This window comes from Orcinus orca, chromosome 4, assembly GCF_937001465.1.
Source record: "Orcinus orca chromosome 4, mOrcOrc1.1, whole genome shotgun sequence".
In the NCBI taxonomy this organism is placed as follows: domain Eukaryota; kingdom Metazoa; phylum Chordata; class Mammalia; order Artiodactyla; family Delphinidae; genus Orcinus; species Orcinus orca.
The window spans coordinates 118,508,263-118,530,704 of NC_064562.1; the positions used below are offsets into that span (position 1 = coordinate 118,508,263).

The 22,442-nt window shown below is 46.2% G+C and overlaps 1 protein-coding gene across 5 annotated transcripts in view; it reads left to right on the forward strand.

Moving 5' to 3' along the window:
• EVC (EvC ciliary complex subunit 1) overlaps window positions 1-22,442 on the forward strand; it is an 83,734-nt gene that overhangs the window by 50,882 nt on the left and 10,410 nt on the right. For 3 of the 5 annotated variants that reach the window (XM_033427851.2, XM_004269624.3, XM_012532962.3), the window contains 5 exons: window positions 6,206-6,418; window positions 14,678-14,787; window positions 17,152-17,362; window positions 18,312-18,518; window positions 21,221-21,365. In XM_033427851.2, coding sequence (XP_033283742.1) covers window positions 6,206-6,418; window positions 14,678-14,787; window positions 17,152-17,362; window positions 18,312-18,518; window positions 21,221-21,365 — 886 coding nt within the window. The remainder of the gene's footprint in view (window positions 1-6,205; window positions 6,419-14,677; window positions 14,788-17,151; window positions 17,363-18,311; window positions 18,519-21,220; window positions 21,366-22,442) is intronic. The other 2 variants (XM_033427850.2, XM_033427852.2) reach the window with 2 other exon arrangements.

The following is a 22,442-nucleotide window of genomic DNA, read 5'->3' on the forward strand; positions in this document are numbered from 1 at the left end:
CCACGTCCATGGGATCCTGGAAGTACATGTTTTATTCCCTCAGTCAGCACTCACCCTCATCAGTACATCTTCAGACCTGGCCACATCCGTGCCTTGTGTGAGCTCCTTCACGGGTGCAGGCTGCCAGGTCTTGACTCCTCCGCGTGGCATTGAGCTCCCTGCCCCCCGGAAGGCTGACCCCCTGCTGCTTCTCTGCTTCCACACATCCTGTGCTTCCGCCCACTGGTCCACCTGGCTTTCTCCCAAGGGCACCTGCCCACCTCTGCTGGGAACGCCCCCTTCCCTTCCCTCTCTCCTCCCCACCCTGCAAGCAAATGGAAACACACACTGCCTTTTCTCCAAAATGCTCTGTTCTGGGAATGAAAATAGCAACAGGTAACATTTATTGAGAGCCACACGCCAACTTTCCCAACCTCTCTGGAATGAGAATAGCCGGCGTTTATGAAGCGTTTGCTCTGTGCTGTGTGCTGTATCTAATCCCTGACAATCAGCCCTCAAGGCAGGTGCTGTCTTTACAGATGTAGTTCGCATCTTATTCCTTTTGCAGGTACGAAAACTGAGACTCCTTTTCAAAGGTTTCAGAACGTGTGCCCTTCCCCTGCCCCAGTCCTTTCTCTGCAAGAAGACTGGAGAGGACGCTGGATCCTCTGGGTCAGGCTGCAGAGGTGGAAACCTCAGTGAAGGACGAGTCAGGGTGAAATGCCACCCTAGCTTGGGTTCTGTGTGCTTCTATTTGAGGAAAAGTGCAGGGCTGAGGCCCAGGGCCAGCCTCTCCCCTGACCAGTGTCCCCTGCTGTCCGACCCCTCACACACGCTGAGAGAGAAGAACACGGATTCATTCCTGTTCTATTTCAGGCACAGGATAAATCATCATCTCCCAAACGAAACGTGTCAGCGTTAAGTGGGAAGCCACGTGTTTCATGGCCTATCAGAGCACGTGCGATGACGCAGATGTGTCTGTCCAGGGAGCAGACAGAATCCAGCACATTTTTTATTAGAAAGAGCCTCGACTAATGGACCATGTAGCTTTTACAAAGTTCACCTTTCTTGAATTTGCAAACCGTGTATTTTTGCAGTTTGACCATCATGAACACAAAAGAAAAAGGTGTGTCTTAATATCCCCAACTGCTGCTATGGAAGGATAGATTCCAACATAGGAGAATCAATTTTTAAAATCTGTCTCCTAGCAGAAAATTGGGATTTCCAGAGGCTGGAAGAAAATGTAAATCACTCTCATATTATTAAACCATTTTTATTGTGAAATGTAATAGACACAAATAAATGGATAACACGTAACCTTATGGATTAACAAATGACTATTAAAAACACCCATCTATGTAACACATAACCTTACGGATTAACAAATGACTATTAAAAACACCCATCTATGTAACCCCCATCCAGATCAAGAAAGAGATCATAACCAGGGCCTCTGAAGCCCCCTCACACCTCCTCCCAATCCCAATCCACTCCCTGCTCACAAAACAATATTAAGAAAAATTAATAAGACCTAAATAAATGTAAAGATATACCATGTTTCTGGATTGGAAGATTTGATATTGTCAAGATGTTCATCCTCACCAAGTTGATCTATAAATTCAAAATGTTAATCAAATTGGTGGCTACTAGTTATGGAGGATATGGACTGAAGCTACACACACACATAGCCCAACAATTCCACTCCTTGGCATATGCCCAAGAGAAACAAGCGCACATGTGTATCAAACGGCATCCACGAGAAAGTTCATGTCAGCAGAATGTGTGATAGTCTAAAATAAGACTAAAATAAGACACTCAAATGTCCCTCAACAGTAGAACGGATAAATGGTGGTGTATTTATACAGTGAAATACTGCAGACCAGTAAGGAAGAATGAACTACTGCTACACACGACAGCACAGAGGAATCTCACAAGGACATATAAAGTTGAGATACACAAACCTAACATGCTATATGATTCCATTTACATAAAATCAGGACCTTTGTAGTTTCCACCCTCAGGTATAATGTTTGCTATAGTTTTTTTCTTTTTTCAGATTGAGGAAGTTTCCTTCCATTTCCTATTTTGCTAAGAGTGTTTCTTCTGCATGGAAATTAAATTTTGTGAAGTACTTTTTTCTTCATTTATTCACATAATCATCTTGATGCTTTTCAGCTTTATTTTGTTAATGTGACAAATTGCATCGATTTGGGTAATGCCATTAAGTGCATACAAATTTAGAACCTTTACATCTTTCTGGTGAATTAAAGCTTTTGGTGCTATGAGCTGATCCCCTTTCTCTCTAGAAGAGCTTTTTTTCTTAAAAACTATTTCATCTACTTTTTAAAAAAAATTTATTTGTTTTTATTTTTGGCTGTGTTGGGTCTTCATTGCTGTGCACGGGCTTTCTCTAGTTGCGGCGAGCGGGGGCTACTCTTCGTTGCGATGCACAGGCTTCTCATTGTGGTGGCTTCTCTTGCTGCGGAGCACGGGCTCTAGGTGCACAGGCTTCAGTAGTCGTGGCACGTGGGCTCTAGAGCACAGGCTTAGTATTTATAGCACGCGGGCTTAGTTGCTCTGTGGTATGCGGGATCCTCCAGGGCCAGGGATCGAACTCGTGTCCCCTGCATTGGCAGGCAGATTCTTAACCACTGTGCTACCAGGGAAGCCCTTTATCTACTATTAATGTCACAAAAAGTGACCCTGTGTTTATTAGGTGCTGCTTATTCTCTCATCCATTCTTTGTTAAAAAAAATTACCTAAGAGCATCATGGTTAGATCATGGGTGCAGGAGCCTGACCATCGGGGCCCTGTGTGTGAACTTATGCAATTTATTTAACCTCTCTTTTACATGTACAGATAAAGCCTCAGTTTCCTCATCTGTAAATTTCTTTCATCAGTTTTGAGAGATTTCTCAGCCATTATCACTTCAAATATGACTACTGCCTGGACTCTCCCTTCTTTCCTTTGGGGACTCCAATTAAACATTTTGGACTTTCTCACTGTATCTTTTAGCCTTTATCTTCTCCTCCATATTTTCCATCCCTTAGTCTCTCTTTACTTTGTTCTGGATTTTCTCCTGATCTTTCTTCCAGTACTAATTCTCTCTCCAGCTGCATCTAAACTGCAATGAAACCTATACATTGGGTTCATATTATTGAGCAGTGTTTGTCAATTCTAGAAGTTCTGACTTTTTTTTAAACTAAGTAACGTTACTTTTTATAATTTCTAGCTCTTTGCTTTAAGGTTTAAGAGTGGCTTTTAACGTCATGAGCACGGTAAGCATCAATCCTTTAAAGTCCTTGTCTTCTAATTACACTCTCTGGACTACCCGTGGGTTTGTTTTTCATGTCTGTAGTTTGTATAGGTCTTTGGTCATATTCTTATCTCCTTGTGTACCTGTTTATTTTTTCTACATATGCCTTGTCTCAGATTTGTACATATATTGGTAAAAATATTTTCAAGCATGCAGTGAGGCTCTCCTCCCGCAGAGAGGATTTTCCTTTGCTTCTGCCCAATGACTGGGCCTCTGATGATTCAGAGTCATGTTAATTCAAGGTCTGGACTTGAAATATGCTGGGTCACCCACATGACCAGACTGCAGGTTGCCATCTGTTTAAACCAGTCAGATCTGGTTTCCTTCCATTTCAATCATGTATCTCTGGTGCTGCTTTTTGGGTTCCAGCCCTAGGTGTGGAATGGTTTACGAGGCCCCAACCCATATGAGCTGTGAACTCCACCTTCTGTCCCTTCGACTGCTTGAGGCTGTCATAGGTCCATCAGCTGTGCAGCCATCTCCCCTGGATTGACCTACACCCCTTATGTAAACACAGCCCAAGGGCTGGGCACACTTCTCTGACTGCATCTTCGCCCGACCTTGGGCACCACACCCTTCACTACCTTGTTAGCTCTTTTGGACTTCTATGATGATTTAATAAACATTTTGTCCTGCTTTTTAAAAAAATTCATCTTCAGTGGGAGAAATTGGTTTAAGTTACCTGGTTGGCCACTCTCGGAAGCAGGATCTCTAAATCTTTTAAAAAGGTGTGGGTCCCTTGTGCCCCTGTCATGGTCACTTTATTACAAACAAAGTTCAGCTTAGCCATGAACTTTTTAAAACATGGCATTCATTGGGTTTCGTTAACACTGATTTGAGTTAAATTTAACTTATATTCATTGAGCACACCAAGTATGACTTCAGTACACCAGAGGAGGTGCTGAGAATTTTTTTTTCCAAAAATAACCAATTATCCTTGTAGCATACAGGTTAAGAGCATGAGTCCAATAGTCCAACAGCCAGGACCCAACCTCTACAAATGTCCAGTTACTTATCTTCTCTGGGTCTTAGTTTCCTCATCTGTAAAATAATGGTAATTATAATAACATCTTCATTGGACTGTTAGAAGGATGAATGGGATTATACAAGAAAAGCGTTTATGACACTCTCTGGCACATGGTAAGAATTCATAATTATTAACAATTATTATTACCTGATATTTGCCAGGTGCTTTTCTAGGCCCTATAGATGCTAAAGTAATAAGACTTTATTCGTAAAAAACCCTGTGGTCGGCATACATATGGAATCTAAAAGAAAAAAAAAGTTTCTGAAGAACGTAGGGGCAGGACAGGAATAAAGATGCAGATGTAGAGAATGGACTTGAGGACACAGGGAGGGGAAGGGTAAGCTGGGATGAAGTGAGAGAGTGGCATGGACTTATATATATTACCTAATGTAAAAGAGATAGCTAGTGGGAAGCAGCCACATAGCACAGGGAGATCAGCTCAGTGCTTTGTGACCACCTAGAGGGGTGGGATAGGGCGGGTGGGAGGGAGACGCAAGAGGGAGGAGATATGGAGATATATGTATATGTATAACTGATTCACTTTGTTATAAAGCAGAAACTAACACACCATTGTAAAGCAATTATACTCTAATAAAGATATTAAAAAAACAAACAAACAAAAAAAACAACCCTGTGGTCGGGAGGCCTTCCCAGAAGAGGAGACCTCAAATTGAGTTTGGAACATGTGAGGGGAGTTTCTAGATGGAGAAGGGGAAATGGGCATTCTGCATCATGTTGGTGTGTGATGCATTCAGAAACTGAAGTCAGGTGCTTAGTCTAGGAGGGTGTGAGATGTGGGTGCAGATCTGAGTATGATGCAGCCTCTGCTCTTGGGAAGTTGTGGCCCAAGAAGGATGACAGATAAACTGTAGTTTTGATGCCCTGGTGGGGCTAACCAAAGAGCTGCAGGAGCCCAGGGTGAGAAATGTCCATGTTAGTCTGAGTGGCCCAGGCAAGGCTTCACAGCGAAGGGATTATTTTGCAGGGGTTTTGCAGGGTGAAGAGGAGTCCATTTCAGATGTGAAAGTGCCTGGAGGTGGGGAGAAGGGGAGAGGCTTTAAAAAGCATCCATATAATGAAACATGCAATGAGATGCCATTTATGTGAAGTAACACACACACCAAAAGCCACATTTATGGGCATCATATATAGTGAAAGTATAGAAATATAAATTGGAGACAGAGATGCTGAATTCATGGGGATGGCTATCTCTGAGGACACTGGGAGGGAGGGGAAAAGAATTGCAGAGCGAACTTAAAGGATTCCAACTTAACCTGTAAGGTTTAGTGTTTTTAGTCTGAAACAAAAAGGAAAACTGAGTGGTGGATTCAGAGATGTTTAATGTATTATTATCTACAGGTTTTTGTTTTTCACAATTAAAAAGAGTTTTAGAAAGAGAATGGAGTGGGGGAGGTGGGATGAAGGTAACAGAATGGTGAGAAATGAGGCAGCCCCTGAAGCCCTGCTAGGCAGGTCTGATTGCGATGGGAAGAGAGGTCTTCCAGGTTATTTGAGCTGGAATTGAAGGATCTATGCTTGTGCAAATAACTCGCCTAAGTGTGGAGGGTGGAGGGAGGCAGGGAGACCAGTGAGGGGTCATGAAAATAATCCGGATGGAGGTTTAGAGGAAACGCCAGTGATTAAGGGCTCATTGGGTCAAAAGCGCAGGTCTGGTACTTGACTGGGTGAGGGTGAGAGGGCTGGAAGGCAGTGGGCGTTTCCCAAGACCGAGTGTGTTTGTGTGCATGTGTGTGCGTGCACGCGCCTGTGTGTGATTTGAGAGCTCCCTTCGCTGGATTTCCTCTGTGTCCTGCGTGAAACACTCGGCCCTGCCCTGGGTGAGAGCCTGACACGTAGCTGCGTCGTGTGGCTCTCGGCTTCAGGAGCTGTATCGCAGCACCATGGAAACGTTCCAGAAGTTTGTGGACGTCCTGTTCCTCCAGACGCTCCCCTGTGTGACTGACCTCTCCCAGGCAGAGTGTGAATACCTGAGGCAGGAGGCCCAGGAGAACGCGGCCCAGCAGCTGGAGAAGTTGGATCGCTTCCGGAGTCAGCAATGGAAACTCTTCCAAGATCTCCTGGAGCAAGAAAAGCAGGTGCAGCATTTTGTAAAACTGGGTCTGGAGTCTGCCTTTTTTTTAAACTTCTGAAGAATAATGAGGGATTTCCATCTCTGAGCATCCCCTAGTGCCTATGCTAGATGCTTTACCAAGATTCTGGTTGCCAACCTTTCACAATGGGGAGAGGGGGAGAAGACAGCAAGAGCCCTCCTCTCCCAGGATAGGAGGTCAGTAGATGATGCCTTCGGTTAATCCGACAAGAAGGGCAGCAAAGCCTTCTTTAGAATAATAGAAATAAATGACAGAGAGCGGTTCTTCAAGGGAGTGGACTGGTTGGGGGGAGGAGCTGCACACACGAGACTCCTGTTTTTCAGTGAAAGTCTATTTCATTATTAAAACCATGTATATATGTGGTAGACAGAATAATGTCGCCACGTCCTCATCCCCAGGACCTGTGAATATGTTACCTAACAGGGCAAAGGGACCTGATTGCGTGCTATCAAATTAAGGATCTGGGGATGTGAAGATTATTCTGGATTATCTGAGTGGCCCAGTGTGATCACAAGGGTCCTTTTAAAAGGGAAGGAGGAGGGTCAGAGTCAGAGGGGATGTGAGGACCTAAGCAGAGGCTAGAGTGATGTGCGCATCGGCCAAGGAATGCGAGAGGCCTCGAGAAGCTGGAAGAGGCAAGGAACAGATTCCCCCCAGGGTCTCCAGAAGGAACTCAGCCCTGTTCCCTTCATTTCAGACTTCTGACCTCCAGAAATGTAAGATACTAAATTTGTGTCATTTGAGGCCACAGCGTTTGTGGCCATGTGTTACGACAGTTAATAGTTATGTAAGCTAATATACCTCAATTTTATTTTTAAAGAATTAAGTTTTTTTTTTTTTTTTTTTTTTTTTTTTTTTGGCGGTACGCGGGCCTCTCACTGTTGTGGCCTCTCCCGTTGCGGAGCACAGGCTCCGGACACGCAGGCTCAGCGGCCATGGCTCACGGGCCCAGCTGCTCCATGGCATGTGGGATCCTCCCGGACTGGGGCACAAACCCGTGTCCCCTGCATCGGCAGGCGGACTCTCAACCACTGCGCCACCAGGGAAGCCCTCAAATTTCTAAATGAAAACGCCCACATTTCCTTTCTCTCTTGCTTTCCTGCATGCTAGAGGCTGTAAAACTAACATGCTCAATATCCCAGCATCTAGAAGTGGCCGCGTGCAGTTCTAGCCTATGAGAGAAGGTATGGTACCTGCACAAGGCTTCTGTTCCCTAATACAGAGGCCAAGTGTTGCTAGGAGACATCCTCCTCTTCAGTGTTCCCTGTTCTTTGTGCCCAGAGCAGGTACAGGAGGACTGGAGGTATGCTGGCCTTCCTCTGACTTAGAGGCAGGATTCAGGAGGGTGGGGCAGAAAGGCGGACTGTCTCAGCCCTGGACTGCCTACCCCAAGGTGCTTGTTATGAGAAACACCCTGTCTTTTTACATTGAGTGTTCAGTTAGGTACAAAAGAGCGCTCAACTGATGCAACCAACAGAGGTTTTCTAAAGCAACTAACGGGAGCTGTCCAAAATACCAATAAATAAAGGGAAGCATCATGGGGCCATTTCCAGCCAGGGACGAGCATAGGGCCTAGTTTCCTGCCTGTCCAATTTATTAGACCTCCTTCTAATTAATTTCAATCCGCCGTCAGCTGCATTGTGTTGTCCTGTCACTGGTACCTTGCAGTCTCCTCCATATGGCTGTAGGCTCCTGGAGGACAGCAACCCTGCTTTTCATATTTCACTTCCTTAATCAAAGCCCAGTAGCTGGGATATAGCAAATGCTCAGGAAAACTTGGCTGCATTTCCAGCAACAATAGTGCAGCTTTGGAAATTATCACAGGGTCACCAAGGGTAAATAAAGCTGAATTCCTCTGATTCTTAACCAATCCTGGGCCCCAGACCATATAATTTACCATCTCCAGGGAAAGAGGGGAGAAACCTGGGCCTCAGCAGTTTGGTAAGATCACCAGATAAGTCTGATGTGCCTCTGATGTCGGCTCCCAAATGGGGATCAGGCCTTGTAGAGACAGTTGTGGTCTGAAGACAGGCTTCTAATGTTGGAAGCTGAATGCCTGGGTTTGAACCAGAGCAAGCCCGTTAATGGGCTGGGTGACTCTTGCCGGTCACCTGGCAGATTTCCCACAACTCTGCTTTTGCACAGCTCGCTAAATTTCTCTGAACCTCAGCTTTCATGTGAAAAATAGGGATCAAAACACCCAACAGGGTTGCTGCGAGATAATGCAGGTTAAGACCCTTCAAGCAGTATCTGTTCAATTGCTTAATGACTGACACTGAAAAAAATCTAGAACTTCATTTCTGATAAATTATTAGGCAAACAGCCATGATTCATCTAAAAACCTCTAGTTATGAGTCTTAAGTTACTTTACGCAGATGTCAGACAATGCATCGCTTCTGGTTTTTATTTTTTATTTATTTACTTTGTGAGCATATACATGCGTGTGAGTATTCCTTTGCTTGTGCAGAAGTATTTCAAGAGGAGTTCTGCATGCAAGAAGCAAGCAGAAGTTAATGACCTCATCAACTGATGAAATAAGTATGACCCAAGTCTGTTTTCTCGAAGTTTGGATGTCAAAATTAATTTACTGATTGATTGTTTAATTGCCTTAAATTACCACATTTAGAGATCCAGATTCTCTCTCACTTGCCATATTTCCTTGTTGATGACAAAAATGAGATGAACTTTCTGTGGTCAAGATGAATATTTAGTCATGAGATGAAAAGGCCAACAAAACTATTCCTGGAAAATCTAACACACACCCAGACTATGAAATGCATTTTCCACTTATTTGCTATCCAAAAGGCCTTGGTGATTTCATATCCTGTTACTCAGAGAAGTTGTTAAATGTTGTGGAGTTTGTCAGTCACACAATTGGAACAGGTTGTAGAATGGTGGTTCTCAAAATGTGATCCGTTCTAATGCAGGTTTGTGGGCTTCTCCCCAGTCTGCTGAGAGCAAGCCCTCTGGTCTCCCTGAATCTACGGCCCCTTGTGGTCTATTCTCAACCTCCAACCAGAGTGATACTTTCACTTAAAACTTTTTTTTCTCTTCCATTTTATTAAAAAAAATTTTTTTCTCTTCCATTTTATTAAAAAAAATTTTTTCTCTTCCATTTTTACCGAGATGTAATTGACATTATAGCACTGTGTAAGTTTAAGGTGTACAGCATAATGATTTGACTTCCATTCATCATGAAATGATGACCACAGTAGGTTTAGTGAACACCCATCATCTCCTATAGATACAAATTCAAAGAAATAGAAAAAAATATTTTTTCCTTGTGGTGTGAGGATTTACTCTCTTAGCAATTTTCATACAGAACATAGAGCAGTGTTCATTATACTTGCCATGTTGTACATTACATCCCTGGTACTTATTTATCTTACAAGTGGAAGTTTATACCTTTTGACTATTTTTATCCAATTCCTCCTCCTCCTTCTCCGGTAACCACAAATCTGATCTCTTTTTCTATGGGTTTGTTTGTTTCTTGTTTGTTTTTGAAATATAAATGACCTCAACACTACGTTCGTTCCTGTTACACAACACAGTGATTCAATGTGTCTATACATTTCAAAATTATCACCATGATATGTCTAGTTATGACATGTCACCATACAAAGATATTAAATAATTATTGACTGTATTACCCACAATTCATACCCCTGACTCATTTATTTTGTAACTGAAGTTTGTGTCTCTTAACCTCCCTCACCTATTTCTCTCCTCCCCCCTCCCCCCTCCCCTCTGGCAAGCACCTGTTTGTTCTCTGTGTCTCTCTCTTTTGTTACGTTTGTTCATTTGTTTTGTTTTTAAAAATCCACATAGACGTGAAATCATACAGTATTTGTGTTTCTCTGTCTGACTTACTTCACTTAGCATAATAGCCTCTAGGTCTGTCCATATTGTCACAAATGGCAAGATTGCATTCTTTTTTATGGCTGGGTAGTATTCCATTGTATATACCACATCTTCTTTATCCATTCATCTATCAACGGGCACGAGTTTGCTCCCATATCTTGACTATTGTAAATAATTCTGCAATGAACATAGAGGTGTGGATATCTTTTCTAATTAGTGTTTTAATTTTCTTCGAATAAACACCCAGGAGTGGTATTGCTGCCTTATATGGTAGTTCTGTTTTTAATATTTTGAGGAATTTCCATATTGTCTTCCATATTGGCTGCACCAATTTACATTCCCACCAACAGTATATAAGGGTTCCCTTTTCTTCACATCCTCGTCAAAACTTATTTGTTGTCTTTTTGATAATAGCATTCTGACAGACATAAGATGATACCTTATTGTGGTTTTGATTTGCATTTCCCTGACGACTGATGATGTTGAGCATCTTTTCATGTGCCTGTTGGCCATCTGTATGTCTTCTTTGGGAAAACGTCTATTCAGATCCTCTGCCCAACTTTTAATTGGGTTGTTTGTGTTTTTGATGTTGAGTTGTATGAGTTCTTTGTATATTTTGGATATGAACCCCTTAGAGGATACATCATTTGCAAATATCTTCTCCCTTTCAATAGGCAGCCTTTCCGTTTTGTTGATAGTTTCCTTCACTGTGCAAAATCTTTTCAGTTTGATTTAGTCCTGTTTGTTTATTTTTGCTTTTGTTTCCCTTGCCTGAGGAGACATATCCAAAAAAATCTTACTAAGACCACTGGAAGGTGAGGCTGGCCTTGGGGCTAGTGCTGGCCCACCGGTGGGCGGAGCCAGGTCCCGGGACCTCTGGCTGCAGGGTCCTGGGGGGTCCTAGAGTTGGTGTTGGACCACTGGTGGGCAGGGTAGGGTCCTGGGCCAGCTGGAGGCTCTCAGGGGTCCTAAGGCCGTTGGCCTACTGGTGGGTAGGACTGTGTCCCTGCCTGGTTAGCTGCTTGGCTTGAGGTGTCCCAGTACTGGTGCCAGCAGGCTGGTGGGTAGGCTGGATCCCTGCGCGAATGAACCAGAGGGAGGCTTCCGAAAGGACGCTTACCAGCACCAGTGTCCTTGTGGTAGAATGAGCTCCCCGAAATGGCTGCTGCCGGCATCTGTGCCCCCAGGGGGAGCGCCAATTGCCTCCTGCCTCTCTGGGAGGCTCTCCAAGATCAGCAGGTGGGTCTGACCCAGCCTTCTTTCAAATTACTGCTTCTGCCCTGGGTCCTGGACCTTGTGAGATTTTGTGCGCACCCTTTAAGGATGGCTCTCTATTTCCCATGGTCCTTTGGCTCTCCCGAAAACATAAGCCCCACTGACCTTCAAAGCCAAATGCTCTGGGGGTTCATCTTCCCAATGCAGGACCCCTGGGCTGGGGAGCCTGATGGGCCTCGGACCCCTTACTCCTTGGGGAGAACCACTGAAGTTGGAATTATTCTACTGTTTGTGGGTCACCCACCTGGAATTATGGAACTTGACTTTACCGTGACTCTGTCCCTCCTACCCATCTCCTTGTGGTCCCTTCTTTATACCTCTAGTTGTAATTTTTTTTCTGCTAGTCTTCAGGTCTTTCTCATCAATAGTTGCTCTGTAAATAGTCATTTTGATGTGCCGTGGGAGGAGGTGAGCTCAGGGTCTTCCTATTCTGCCATCTTGGCCAGTCACTGCTCCATAGGGAGCATATCATATACCACTCTTTTTTTTTTTTTTTTTTGCGGTACGCGGGCCTCTCACTGTTGTGGCCTCTCCCGTTGCGGAGCACAGGCTCCGGACACGCAGGCTCAGCGGCCATGGCTCACGGGCCCAGCCGCTCCACGGCATGCGGGATCCTTCCGGACCAGGGCATGAACCCGTGTCCCCTGCATCGGCAGGCGGACTCCCAACCACTGCGCCACCAGGGAAGCCACCACTCATTTTTAAGATGCAGATTTTAATACCATTTTAACATCTCTGAGATTGAGGTGCATCTTAATGTAATTACCAGTGATTTTTCTCTCTGTGTGGTACCTCAAATAACTGCATCTCATAATTACTGGCACATTAGATTTGATAAAAGACACTGTGTCACATCGTGTCATTTCTCAGCTCTAAACCCCCTTCTCATTTTATGCAGCGGAAAAGCCAGAGTCCTCACCATGCCCTACACAGCCCTGCCTGTCAGGACCTGGTTACCCTCTCACCCCCTCCCTGTCTCCCCCTCTCACCCCATTCCAGCCTCCCTGGCATCCTTGTGTCCCTCCAGCTCCCTGGGCGCTCCTGCCTCACTCGTCCTGCATCAGGTCTTTATCCTGAAGCCACCTTCACCTTGAGGCCTCCTCTGACTATGCTTTTAAAACTGCAGTGCCTCCCTCCTCCCAGCACTCCAGTGTCTGCCTTAGGTGTTGACTTTTCCACCGGCCCTACCTCTAAACCCACCCCTTTTATAGGAGCATGTACCGGGCATGCACTGCCTGTTGGTTCCTTTTCCCTTTCTCTCCTTAGTAAATGAAAATTTGAAACAAAGAGTAAACATATGGGAAACCACAGAATAACCTGAACAGGGTCAGCGCTCTAGCCCACGGAAGCAGCTTTTTGCGTCGGAATTTAAACATTCATGAACCTGCGTTCGATAACGTTGAAGAGGGTGGTGTGACCATTGCAGGCACCATCTGATCCTATGATCTCCGTCCTCTTGATCGGCCTTGGATCCCGTTGCTAGTCTTATCTGCCTTCTCAAAACGCACACCAAAGACCCCCATGTTCTTAGTGACGATGTTAATTTACCTTTTAGAGAATCTGCACTGTGTAGAATTTTCTAGAATGTTCTGGTTTCCCAAGCACTTTGACAGGTTATTGTAGACCCCTCACAAGAGGAGTCAGAGACTGACTTAAAGGAAGAGTTCTGAGTCACACAGTGTGATTTTGTGAGATTAAGTATGAGCTATGAATCTAGAAGGAGAGAATGAAGGAGAGATAAAATTCAAAGTGATAACAGATAAGAAATTTTCAGAAGTGCTGACTGTCATGAATTCTAAGGTAAAAGAAATGTTGATTAACTTAAGATTTCTGGAGGTGGGAATGTACATTAAAAATTTTAAACCACTGAAGAAATAGAAACAGAATAGGTAACTTTCAAAGCAGTAGAGGAGAACAGTGATAACATAAAGATCCTCTTCAGAATAAAAGCTACAGGGAGCCTAAAAGATCCCCTTCAGTATATAAGCTACAGGGTGCCTAAAAATAAATCTGACCAATGTTTATAAGAGCTTAACAGAGAAGTTTATAAAATGTTGTTGAAAGGGTAAAGCAAGAATTGAGAGAAGGCCTTGTTTTTGGATAGGACAACTCAATTTTGGAAAAACAGTGATTCTCTACAAATTAATCTGTAAATTCAATCCAATTAGAAGAAAATCTAAAAAAAAGCTGTTTTCCCAAACTTGATAAACTGATCCTAAAATTCATATGTAAAGAAAAGCAACCAGGGCTTCCCTGGTGGCGCAGTGGTTGAGAGTCTGCCTGCCGATGCAGGGGACGCGGATTCGTGCCCCGGTCCAGGAAGATCCCACATGCCGCGGAGTGGCTGGGCCTGTGGGCCATGGCCGCTGAGCCTGCGCGTCCGGAGCCTGTGCTCCGCAACGGGAGAGGCCACAACAGTGAGAGGCCCACGTACCGCAAAAAAAAAAAAAAAAAAAAAAAAAAGCAACCAAGCATAGTTAAAACAGTTTTGTACAAAAGAATATGGAAGACTTGCCCTAGCAGCTATGAAGTCTTCCTATAAACTACAGGAATTAAAGCAGTGAGGCATTTATATAGAAATAAACAGACAGATCCACAGAATAAAAGAAGGAGCCTGGAATGAAATTCATATATATATGGAAACTACATCAGACAAGGTGGCATGACAGGCCCATCATAAAAAGATAAATTATCTAATAAATGGTGCTAGGACAATTAGTATCAATTTATCCAAAGAAAATTAGATCCCTTCCTCATGCCACAGAAAATACGTATTAAATGCCTTAAGATGTACGTGCAAATAGGAAACATTTTTAAACTTTAGCCGAAAATATAAGAGAAAAACGTAATTAAATCAAGGGAGAAAGGGATTTTTAAAAAATAAGAAACGAAAGATATGATCCAACAAAGCAATGATGGATGAAATGAACTTGAGTTGACCCCTGTCCCTCTGTCCTGGGGTTTAGGTATGGATGGAGGAGGGACTTTTAAAAAAATCCCTTAAGAAAGGGATTTAAAAAAAATAAGAAACAAAAGGTATGATCCAACAAAGCAATGATGGATGACATGAACTTGAGTTGACCCCTGTCCCTCTGTCCCGGGGTTTAGGTGTGGATGGAGGAGCACACACTGTCCACTGTGCTGCAGACACACCTGCGGGATGACCAGGACAGCATCGTCCACCGAGTCTTGGGCCAACTTGGCGGCCTCAGTGAAGAGTGAGTACAGCCTTCTGGAGGGTGGGGGCCTGTGTCCTGTGTGATACTCCGTGCTAACCTCAGAGTCCTCATCCGTAAGGTTAACCATACCCCGGCCTCCCTTACAGTGTGATCTCGAGACCACATTGTGAATATAAATGTGAAATAGAGCGATAGCAGAGTGCCGCAGATGAAAGCTCGGAGTCAGAATTGATGTGGGTACATGACTTACTGGATATTTTACATGTGTATATATTTTCAACCCCATGAGATACTAGTTCTGGTTTCTGCAGTGAGTATTCATTTAGATTTACCCTTTCCGTTGCTCTGATTGTTTCCTGTATCATTAAGTTTCCATCTAGGAGTATTTTCTTTGGCATGAAGGTTCTCATTATTTTAGATGTGCTGGTGACAAATTCTCTTAGGTTTTGTTTGTCTGAAAATGTCTATCTCATCTTCATTTTTGAGGAATGTTTTCATTGGGTATAGAATCCTAGTTTGGTTGGTTTTTTTTAAATACTTTTGAAGGTAATATTTTGTCTTCTGATTTCAATTGTTTCTGGTTGCTTTTAAGATTTTCTTTTGTTCTTTGGTTTTCATCAGTTTATTATAATATGCCTAAACATGGATGTGGTTTTTTGTGAATCTCTTGTTTGCTTGTTTTAAATAAATCTGTAGTGCTTCTTGAACCTGTGATTTGCTATATTCCATCAGTTTTTGAAAATTCTGAGCCTCTATCTCTTTAAATATTCCTTCTGCCTATTCTGTCCCTATTTTTCCTGGGGCTGCAGTTACACGTTTATTAGATTATTTTCACCTTATGTCCTTTGCCTCTTAGAAGCTATTCTGTATTTTTGTTCCCTGTGGTTCAGTCTAGATACTCATTTTGAACTATCTTCCAGTTCATGCTCTCTTCAGCTGTGTCTTATCTGCTGTTAAACCCATGTACTGAATTCTTAATGTTGGTTACTATGTTTTCAGTTCTAAAATTTCCATTTTATTTTTGTCATAGTTTCCAGTTATCTGCTAAAGTTCATCTTATCATTTAATTTCCTAAACATGTTCATCATAGCTGATTATTCTAATGTCCAATATCTTGTGGGTATGTTTCTATTATCCATTTTTTCTTGTTATTTTTGGTCACTTCTTATCTGTTTGCAAGTCTGGTTATTTTTACTGAATGCTGGACAGTGTTATTAAAAATTGTAGAGATAATTTGAGACTTTGAATGATGGGATCATCCTCCAGAGAGGATTTATCTTACTTCTAGCAGGGATTTCAGAAAGTGACAAATCAACCACTCCATTGGTGAATTTAGCTGATTCAAAATTAGGTCTTTACAAGGGATGATTCCTTATTCTTAGGATGAGGGCCCCCGGCTGGAAGCCTGGAGTGTTTGCCAGGTCTCTTCTCCTTGGTAAACTGACTGACAGTGCCTTGTTCAACTTCTCAGGCTGTCAGAAAATACCTCAAGTTATAAAGCCAAATGTCAAGCCTGCTGGGTAGACCGAGGTTTTCTACTTGACTCATTGGGATAGGAACTCAAAAATAGCTCATCATTTCAGTTTTGGATGTGTTAATTTTGAGAGCTATGTAAGAAATTTGAGTGGATATGTACTGAAGGCAGCTGCATATATGCACCTGAAACTTGGGGCAGAACGTGATAAAGTTAAAAAGATTAGTAAAAGAACAGTTGGCTGAATATAACCCAGGTCAGCACCACGTCTAAGAGGATGGGCAGCAGGGGATGGGATAATTCCAACCTACGACCTCTGTAAAGGCTCCCTGTGGGGCATGACTATTGGGGGCATTTCTTGGTGGGTCAGTGTACTAGGATTCTCCAGAGAAACAGAACCTATAGATATAGATATAGATATACAGAGAGAAGCTGAGATGTCCCAAGATCTGCAGCTGACAAGCTGGGGACTCAGGAGAACCAATATGTAGTTTCAGTCCCAAGTCCAAAGGCCTAAGAACCAGGAGGGCTAATGGTGTAAGAGCCAGTCTGAAGGCAGCAGTCTCAAGACCCAGGAAAAGCCAGTGTTTCAGTTTGAGTCCAAAACGAGAAACCTATATCCCACTCAAGGCCTTCAGGCAGGAGGAGTTCCCTCTTACTCATGGGTAAGTCAGCCTTTTCCTCTCTTCAGACCTTCAACTGATTGGATGAGGCCCACCCACATTAGGGAGGACAGTCTGCTTTACACAGTCTACCAATTCAAATGTTAACCTCATACAGAAACACCCTCACAGAAGTTCTCAGAATGATGTTTGATCACATGTCCAGGCACCCCATGGCCCAGTCGAGCTGTCACATAACATTAACCAGTCACACTCAGTGGAGCCGAGAATATTGACCCCTCAGCCCGGCCCCCACTTTCTCCAAAGGTCCACGCAGTGCATCCTGCAAGGGCATGACCTGCTCTTACGCTCAGCTCTCCGGAGGCTGGCTCTCCGCAGCAGCGCCATCACCACCCTGACCCAGATGAGGCTGTCAGGGAAGAAGAGCCTTCTCCAGGAGTTGCGCGAACAGCACGCCCTGGAGCAGGACTCCTCCCAGTGTCTGGACGAGCACCAGTGGCAGCTGCTCAGAGCCTTGGTAAGACTGTGCGTCAGCCCCCTGCCCCGCAGACAGGAGTGCTGCTTCCTCAGCTTCCAGGTTCCAGCCCGGTTTAGCCAAAACCCCAATCCTGCCCCAGCATCATTGTGGGGTCAGGACAATGGCAGCCCCCCCTGTAGTGGGGCACTCAGTATGCCCAAAGTTTCTGGTGTACATTATAATTATACTAAAAACGCACGTGAAATCAGAGCACGGATAGGTACAGTCGTCACCGGGCGTAGGGAGAAAAGGGCTCTGTAGTCTGTGTTAAGGTTTTAACAAATCAAAAGAAAGACTGTAAATTGTGGGACTGGGATTTAAACCCAAACAAGCTGACTCCAGGTCTCCTGTAGCCACTGAGCTATAGGAGCAGCTGACGTTTTCTGACCCCTTCGCGAGGGACAAGCTCACAGTCTCTTTTGCTCGGCCCAGGAGGGCTTGGTGGGAAGCAGGCAGGACTTACTGCCCTACCTCTGATTCCCCCACCTCCTTCTCCAGCTCTTATTCCTTCAGGGAAAGGAATCCCCATAGGCCTTGTGTTGGCCTCCACGATGTCCCAGACGACTCGCGGACTCAGACGTGACTTTAGAACCCGCTCTGCTGGGGGACTTATAGAAAGTTACTTAGCCTCTCTGAGCCTGTGTCCTCATCGCTGCTAGTGTTCAGGCCTCACGGTGTTTGGGATGAATGAGGAAGTGCTTGGATATGTGTGAAGCCACATGGCACTGGGCACGTGGTTGGTGCTCAATAAATGCCTTGGGGGATCCTCAATATACCCAGGCCCATCAAGTGATATAGAGGTCCCCACTTTCCACCCCTTCTCCATCCCTTCTCCAACCTTCCTGGGACCCCGGGCAGGGCCGACCGTACATCCTGGTCCTGGCCCTGACCGGAGCATCCGTGCAGGGCAGCAGTGGGGCTCCAACCCCTCCCCGCCCGTCCTTTTCAGGAGGCGCGTGTCCTGGAGGAGGCTGGCCGGCTGGAGGAGGAGACGCAGCAGACGCGGCTGCAGCTTCGGCAGCAGCTCCTGGCCGAGGCCCAGGAAGTCGGGCAGCTCCTACAGCAGCACACAGAGCGCGCCATCGGGCAGACGCTGCTGGGCCACGCGCGGAACATGGCCTCCAAAAGCCGGGCCAAGGACAGGGATGACTTCAAGGTGCGAGGCCACCCCGGCCCCAGGGAGCCCGAGGCACTTTGGGCTGGGGTGGGGGGCGGGGGCGGACAAGAGGCAGGATTTGGGCAGAGCAGCAGCCGGGGCCTGCCCAGGGGCTTCTGGCCTCGCAGGGCTGACCTGGCTCCCTGAGCCTCCTTTTCCTCACCTGTAAGAGGGAAGGCCTCCCCCGTGGAGCAGTGAGGACTTGTGCCTGCTGCCTGGCCCCGTGTCGCACCGTTCTGAGCCCTGGCTCGGTCCTTGCAGCAGCTCCGAGAGGGACGTGGTTTCACTCAGAGCCGCCCCGCCCAGCCGGTCCGTGGCTGACGCAGAATTCGAACCGAAGCCCCTCTCCCGGGGAGAGACATGGACACTCCCTGCCTCTGGCCGCCTCTGCGGAGACCTGAGGGTTGGTGGCGTTGGCCCTGACAGCTGAGCAATGCAGCTAAAATCAGTCTGACTTGAGTAAGCAGTGGTTTACTCCTTGTACTGACGGTGATGACAAACCCCAGGTGTGCAAATAGCCGTGTAAGAAGTGACGTGAGCGTCGCCCTCCTACGTCTGCAGGAGGGCTTTGCCTGCCTCGTCTCACTGGGCTCTCACCACAGCCCTTGCACGGAAAGGATGATTTTTCTTTCCATCATTCGGGTGGGAAGACTGAGGCTTATCGTTGGGCAAAAGACATGTTTAAAGCCTCCCAGCCTCCGTGAGTGGCTGGGACCGGAGGTGGCCTTGCCCTGCATGACCGACCCCTTGGCTGCCTCCTCACTCGAGCCATAAGAAAAGGCAAGGCACCCCGTGTATGGCAGACCACGGCAGAGAGAGTCCGTGGCCGGCACCCACGGGAGGTGGCGCAGATCTGCGGCTAGCAGCAGACCCACATCAGGGTATGCCAGGACGCTTGCGGGCACCTTCCATGAGTCCTTTCATTTACGTAAAGTCACACATCTGCACAGTAAAGAGGTTGGACCCACATTTCTGAGACACCCCTTGTCGTTCTAAATCTCTCACGTCTGCGGCACATGATCCAGACGTCAGGGCTAGCGATGCTGGACGGGTCTCTTCCTTCCCCTAAAATTCTATAACTCTGACCTAATCAACGGTCGTTACAGGAAAACAGAATGAAGTATGAGTTTGGCATATTTTGTCCTCACCTTCCCCAAGGGACTCTGATTCAGAATTAGATGATGATGAACACCCCTCCCCGCCCCCAGTACACACACGCACCAGAAAGAACATGGGCTCAGTATCTGGAAGGATGTTCATTTCACAGGGCTCCTTGGCCCCAGGCCCTGCGGCAGGTGCTGGGATAGAGAGTAGCCAGGTGGCAGCATTCCTGCCTTCAAGGAGCTTACGATCTACTAGGAGAGGACACGCTAACCCTTGAGAAGTTTTACAGAAACTGAGACAACAGGCAGTGCCTGAGGGGGATCGAGAGAGGGCTGAAAAGTTGGAGCTACTCAAGCAAATGTGTTTGCTGATTCGAATGGTACACCAGCTGGAAAAACTAACGAGGAGGAGAGAATGGTGGAGGCCCTGGAGAGGGGGGAAGGGGTGGGATGCAGAGGGGGTAGACAACACTTCCCTGTGGCAGGAAGACAGACGGACAGAAGGCGTGATGTGCAGGTGGGTTTGCTGACTTGAGAGGGGAGAAGAGGGACTTCCTGTCTTCTGCCTTCCATGTGCTAAATGAAATTCAAGGAAGGCCACTGGCCGTCAGTGGGAGCTCCTGACCGGAAGTGCAAGGCCAGAGCCCAGAGTCCTCGTGGGGGGTGGAATCAGATGTAGATGTCTGACAGAGAGGGAGAGAGAACCGGCCACAGTAAGGGAGGAGCAGGGCCCGGGAGTGCGAAGGTGGGCTCTCACCTGCTCTGCACCCTGAGCTGCAACCCTCCTCACCTCCATAGCTTCCGTCCACACCTGCAAATCAGGGAACATTTCTTAGGCCTTGGAACATAACCAATCACTCAACAATAATAAATGGGTATTTTTTTCTTGCCCAAAGCTTGGAACCATTCAATAAATGCTGAAATGGGGGCTCTGGAACCTGACTTTTGCCCATTATCTTATGAAGTAAAAGACGGTGGTTTTGCCAGTGCACAACCAACATGTCCCTGATGATGGGACATCTCAGCATTTCCTTTCTGTTCTGCTTTGGGTCTGAAAGTATATCATTGAGGAATGCATGTAACTGCAAGGGACAAAAATAAATAGAAGTTACTGATCTCACATAACAAGAAATGTGGAAGTAGGTGGTTCCAGGCTGGCACAGAGGCTCTGTGATAGGACCAAGGACCAGACTCTCTCTTTCTGATCCATCATTCTTGGTGTTGGTTGGTTGCCTCATAGTCTCAAAATGGCCACTGCCACTCCAGACATCAAGTTTGCATTCTAGGCAGGAAGAGGGAAACAGCAAAGTCTTTCACCCCCACCAAGGCTTTGCCTTAATGTTTGGAAAGGGTTGGCCCTCAGCAGACTTTCCCTAATATTTCATCTCATTGACCAGAACTGGGTCATACAGTCAGTCTCAGACCATCCCTGACAAAGGAAAATAAGGTTATCGAAACTGGTTTAAACCAGCCACGCACTGTCTGCCTGCTCCTGACCAGCCAAGGTTGGCAGTGGGTGGAAGATGGGAGCCAGGACCATGTCGGCCATGGCTGGCTCCGAGTGTGCCCTCTGCCGAGACTTGTCCCTCCTGCCCACAGAGAACACTGATGGAGGCGGCTGTGGAAAGCATCTACGTGACCAGCGCTGGTGTCGGCCGGCTCGTGCACGCGTATTACCAGCAGATCAGGAGGGCCATGCAGGACCACGAGGAAAGAAAGCGGCATCACCTGAAGACCCTACAGGGTATAGCGCCCTTCCTTCCACCGGGAAGCCCTGCCAACCACGAGCCAAACATGCTCTTAGCTGGGGACAGGGCAAGATGTCAGGTCTTTCAAATTTTATTTTGGGAGATTTAACTTTTTAAATGTTTTATGTATTTATTTATCTCCTGCTCTGTCCCCAAAAGGCTTTTGAAAAAGCACTTAAAGAAATATATCCATACAGTACAGTAGGATTTTTTTTTTAAAGTAGGCTAATCAGAACAAGGACAGGACAGTGAGGTGGAGTTGGGGCTACGCCATCATCTGGGACGTATGTCATCAGATCCCTACTTAGAGGTGACATGGGTTTGGCTCTGGACGTCCTGGTGGCCAAAGAGATAGAAATTTCCTCAAGTAAAGCTGTCACAGTGTCCATAAGAAAAGGCTAGTGGGGGCTTCCCTGGTGGCGCGGTGGTTGAGAGTCCGCCTGCTGATGCAAGGGACACGGGTTCGTGTCCCGGTCCGGGAAGATCCCACATGCCGCAGAGCGGCTGGACCTGTGAGCCGTGGCCGCTGAGCCTGTGCGTCCTGAGCCTGTGCTCCGCAACGGGAGAGGCCGCAACAGTGAGAGGCCCGCGTACTGGAAAAAAAAAAAAAAAAAAAAAAAGAAAAGGCTAGTGGCTCATAAATGTGCCTGAGGCCCAGACAGTTTTCCCCTGTGGGCTCTTGTAAGAGGCCACCCAGGGGATGGAATGGACAAGATCCCCAAGGCCAGCAAGAACGTGGTGTAGTAACAGACATAATCCAGTTCCTTAAGGCCTGTTCTTGTACCATCCCTCCCTGCATCCAGGGCTTCAGAACAAAGTAGAATCCCATGTTCTCTGACGGATGCTTCCTGGACGGTCCAAGATCCCCAGACGAAGGACCGGCAGCGGGTCCTGGGGTCAGGTCTCCTGTGAATATTATGTTTCTCAATAAGCTCAGCTGCCACTTTTGTCTTCCCCTCGCCCTGGGGAATTTGAGCCCTACATTCAGATCAAATCTGGGACACGCCCAGAAATCTACCAGCTGGCTACAGATCCCTCCTGCTGTTTTTCCAAAGTAAGGGTTGGTCTCCTTC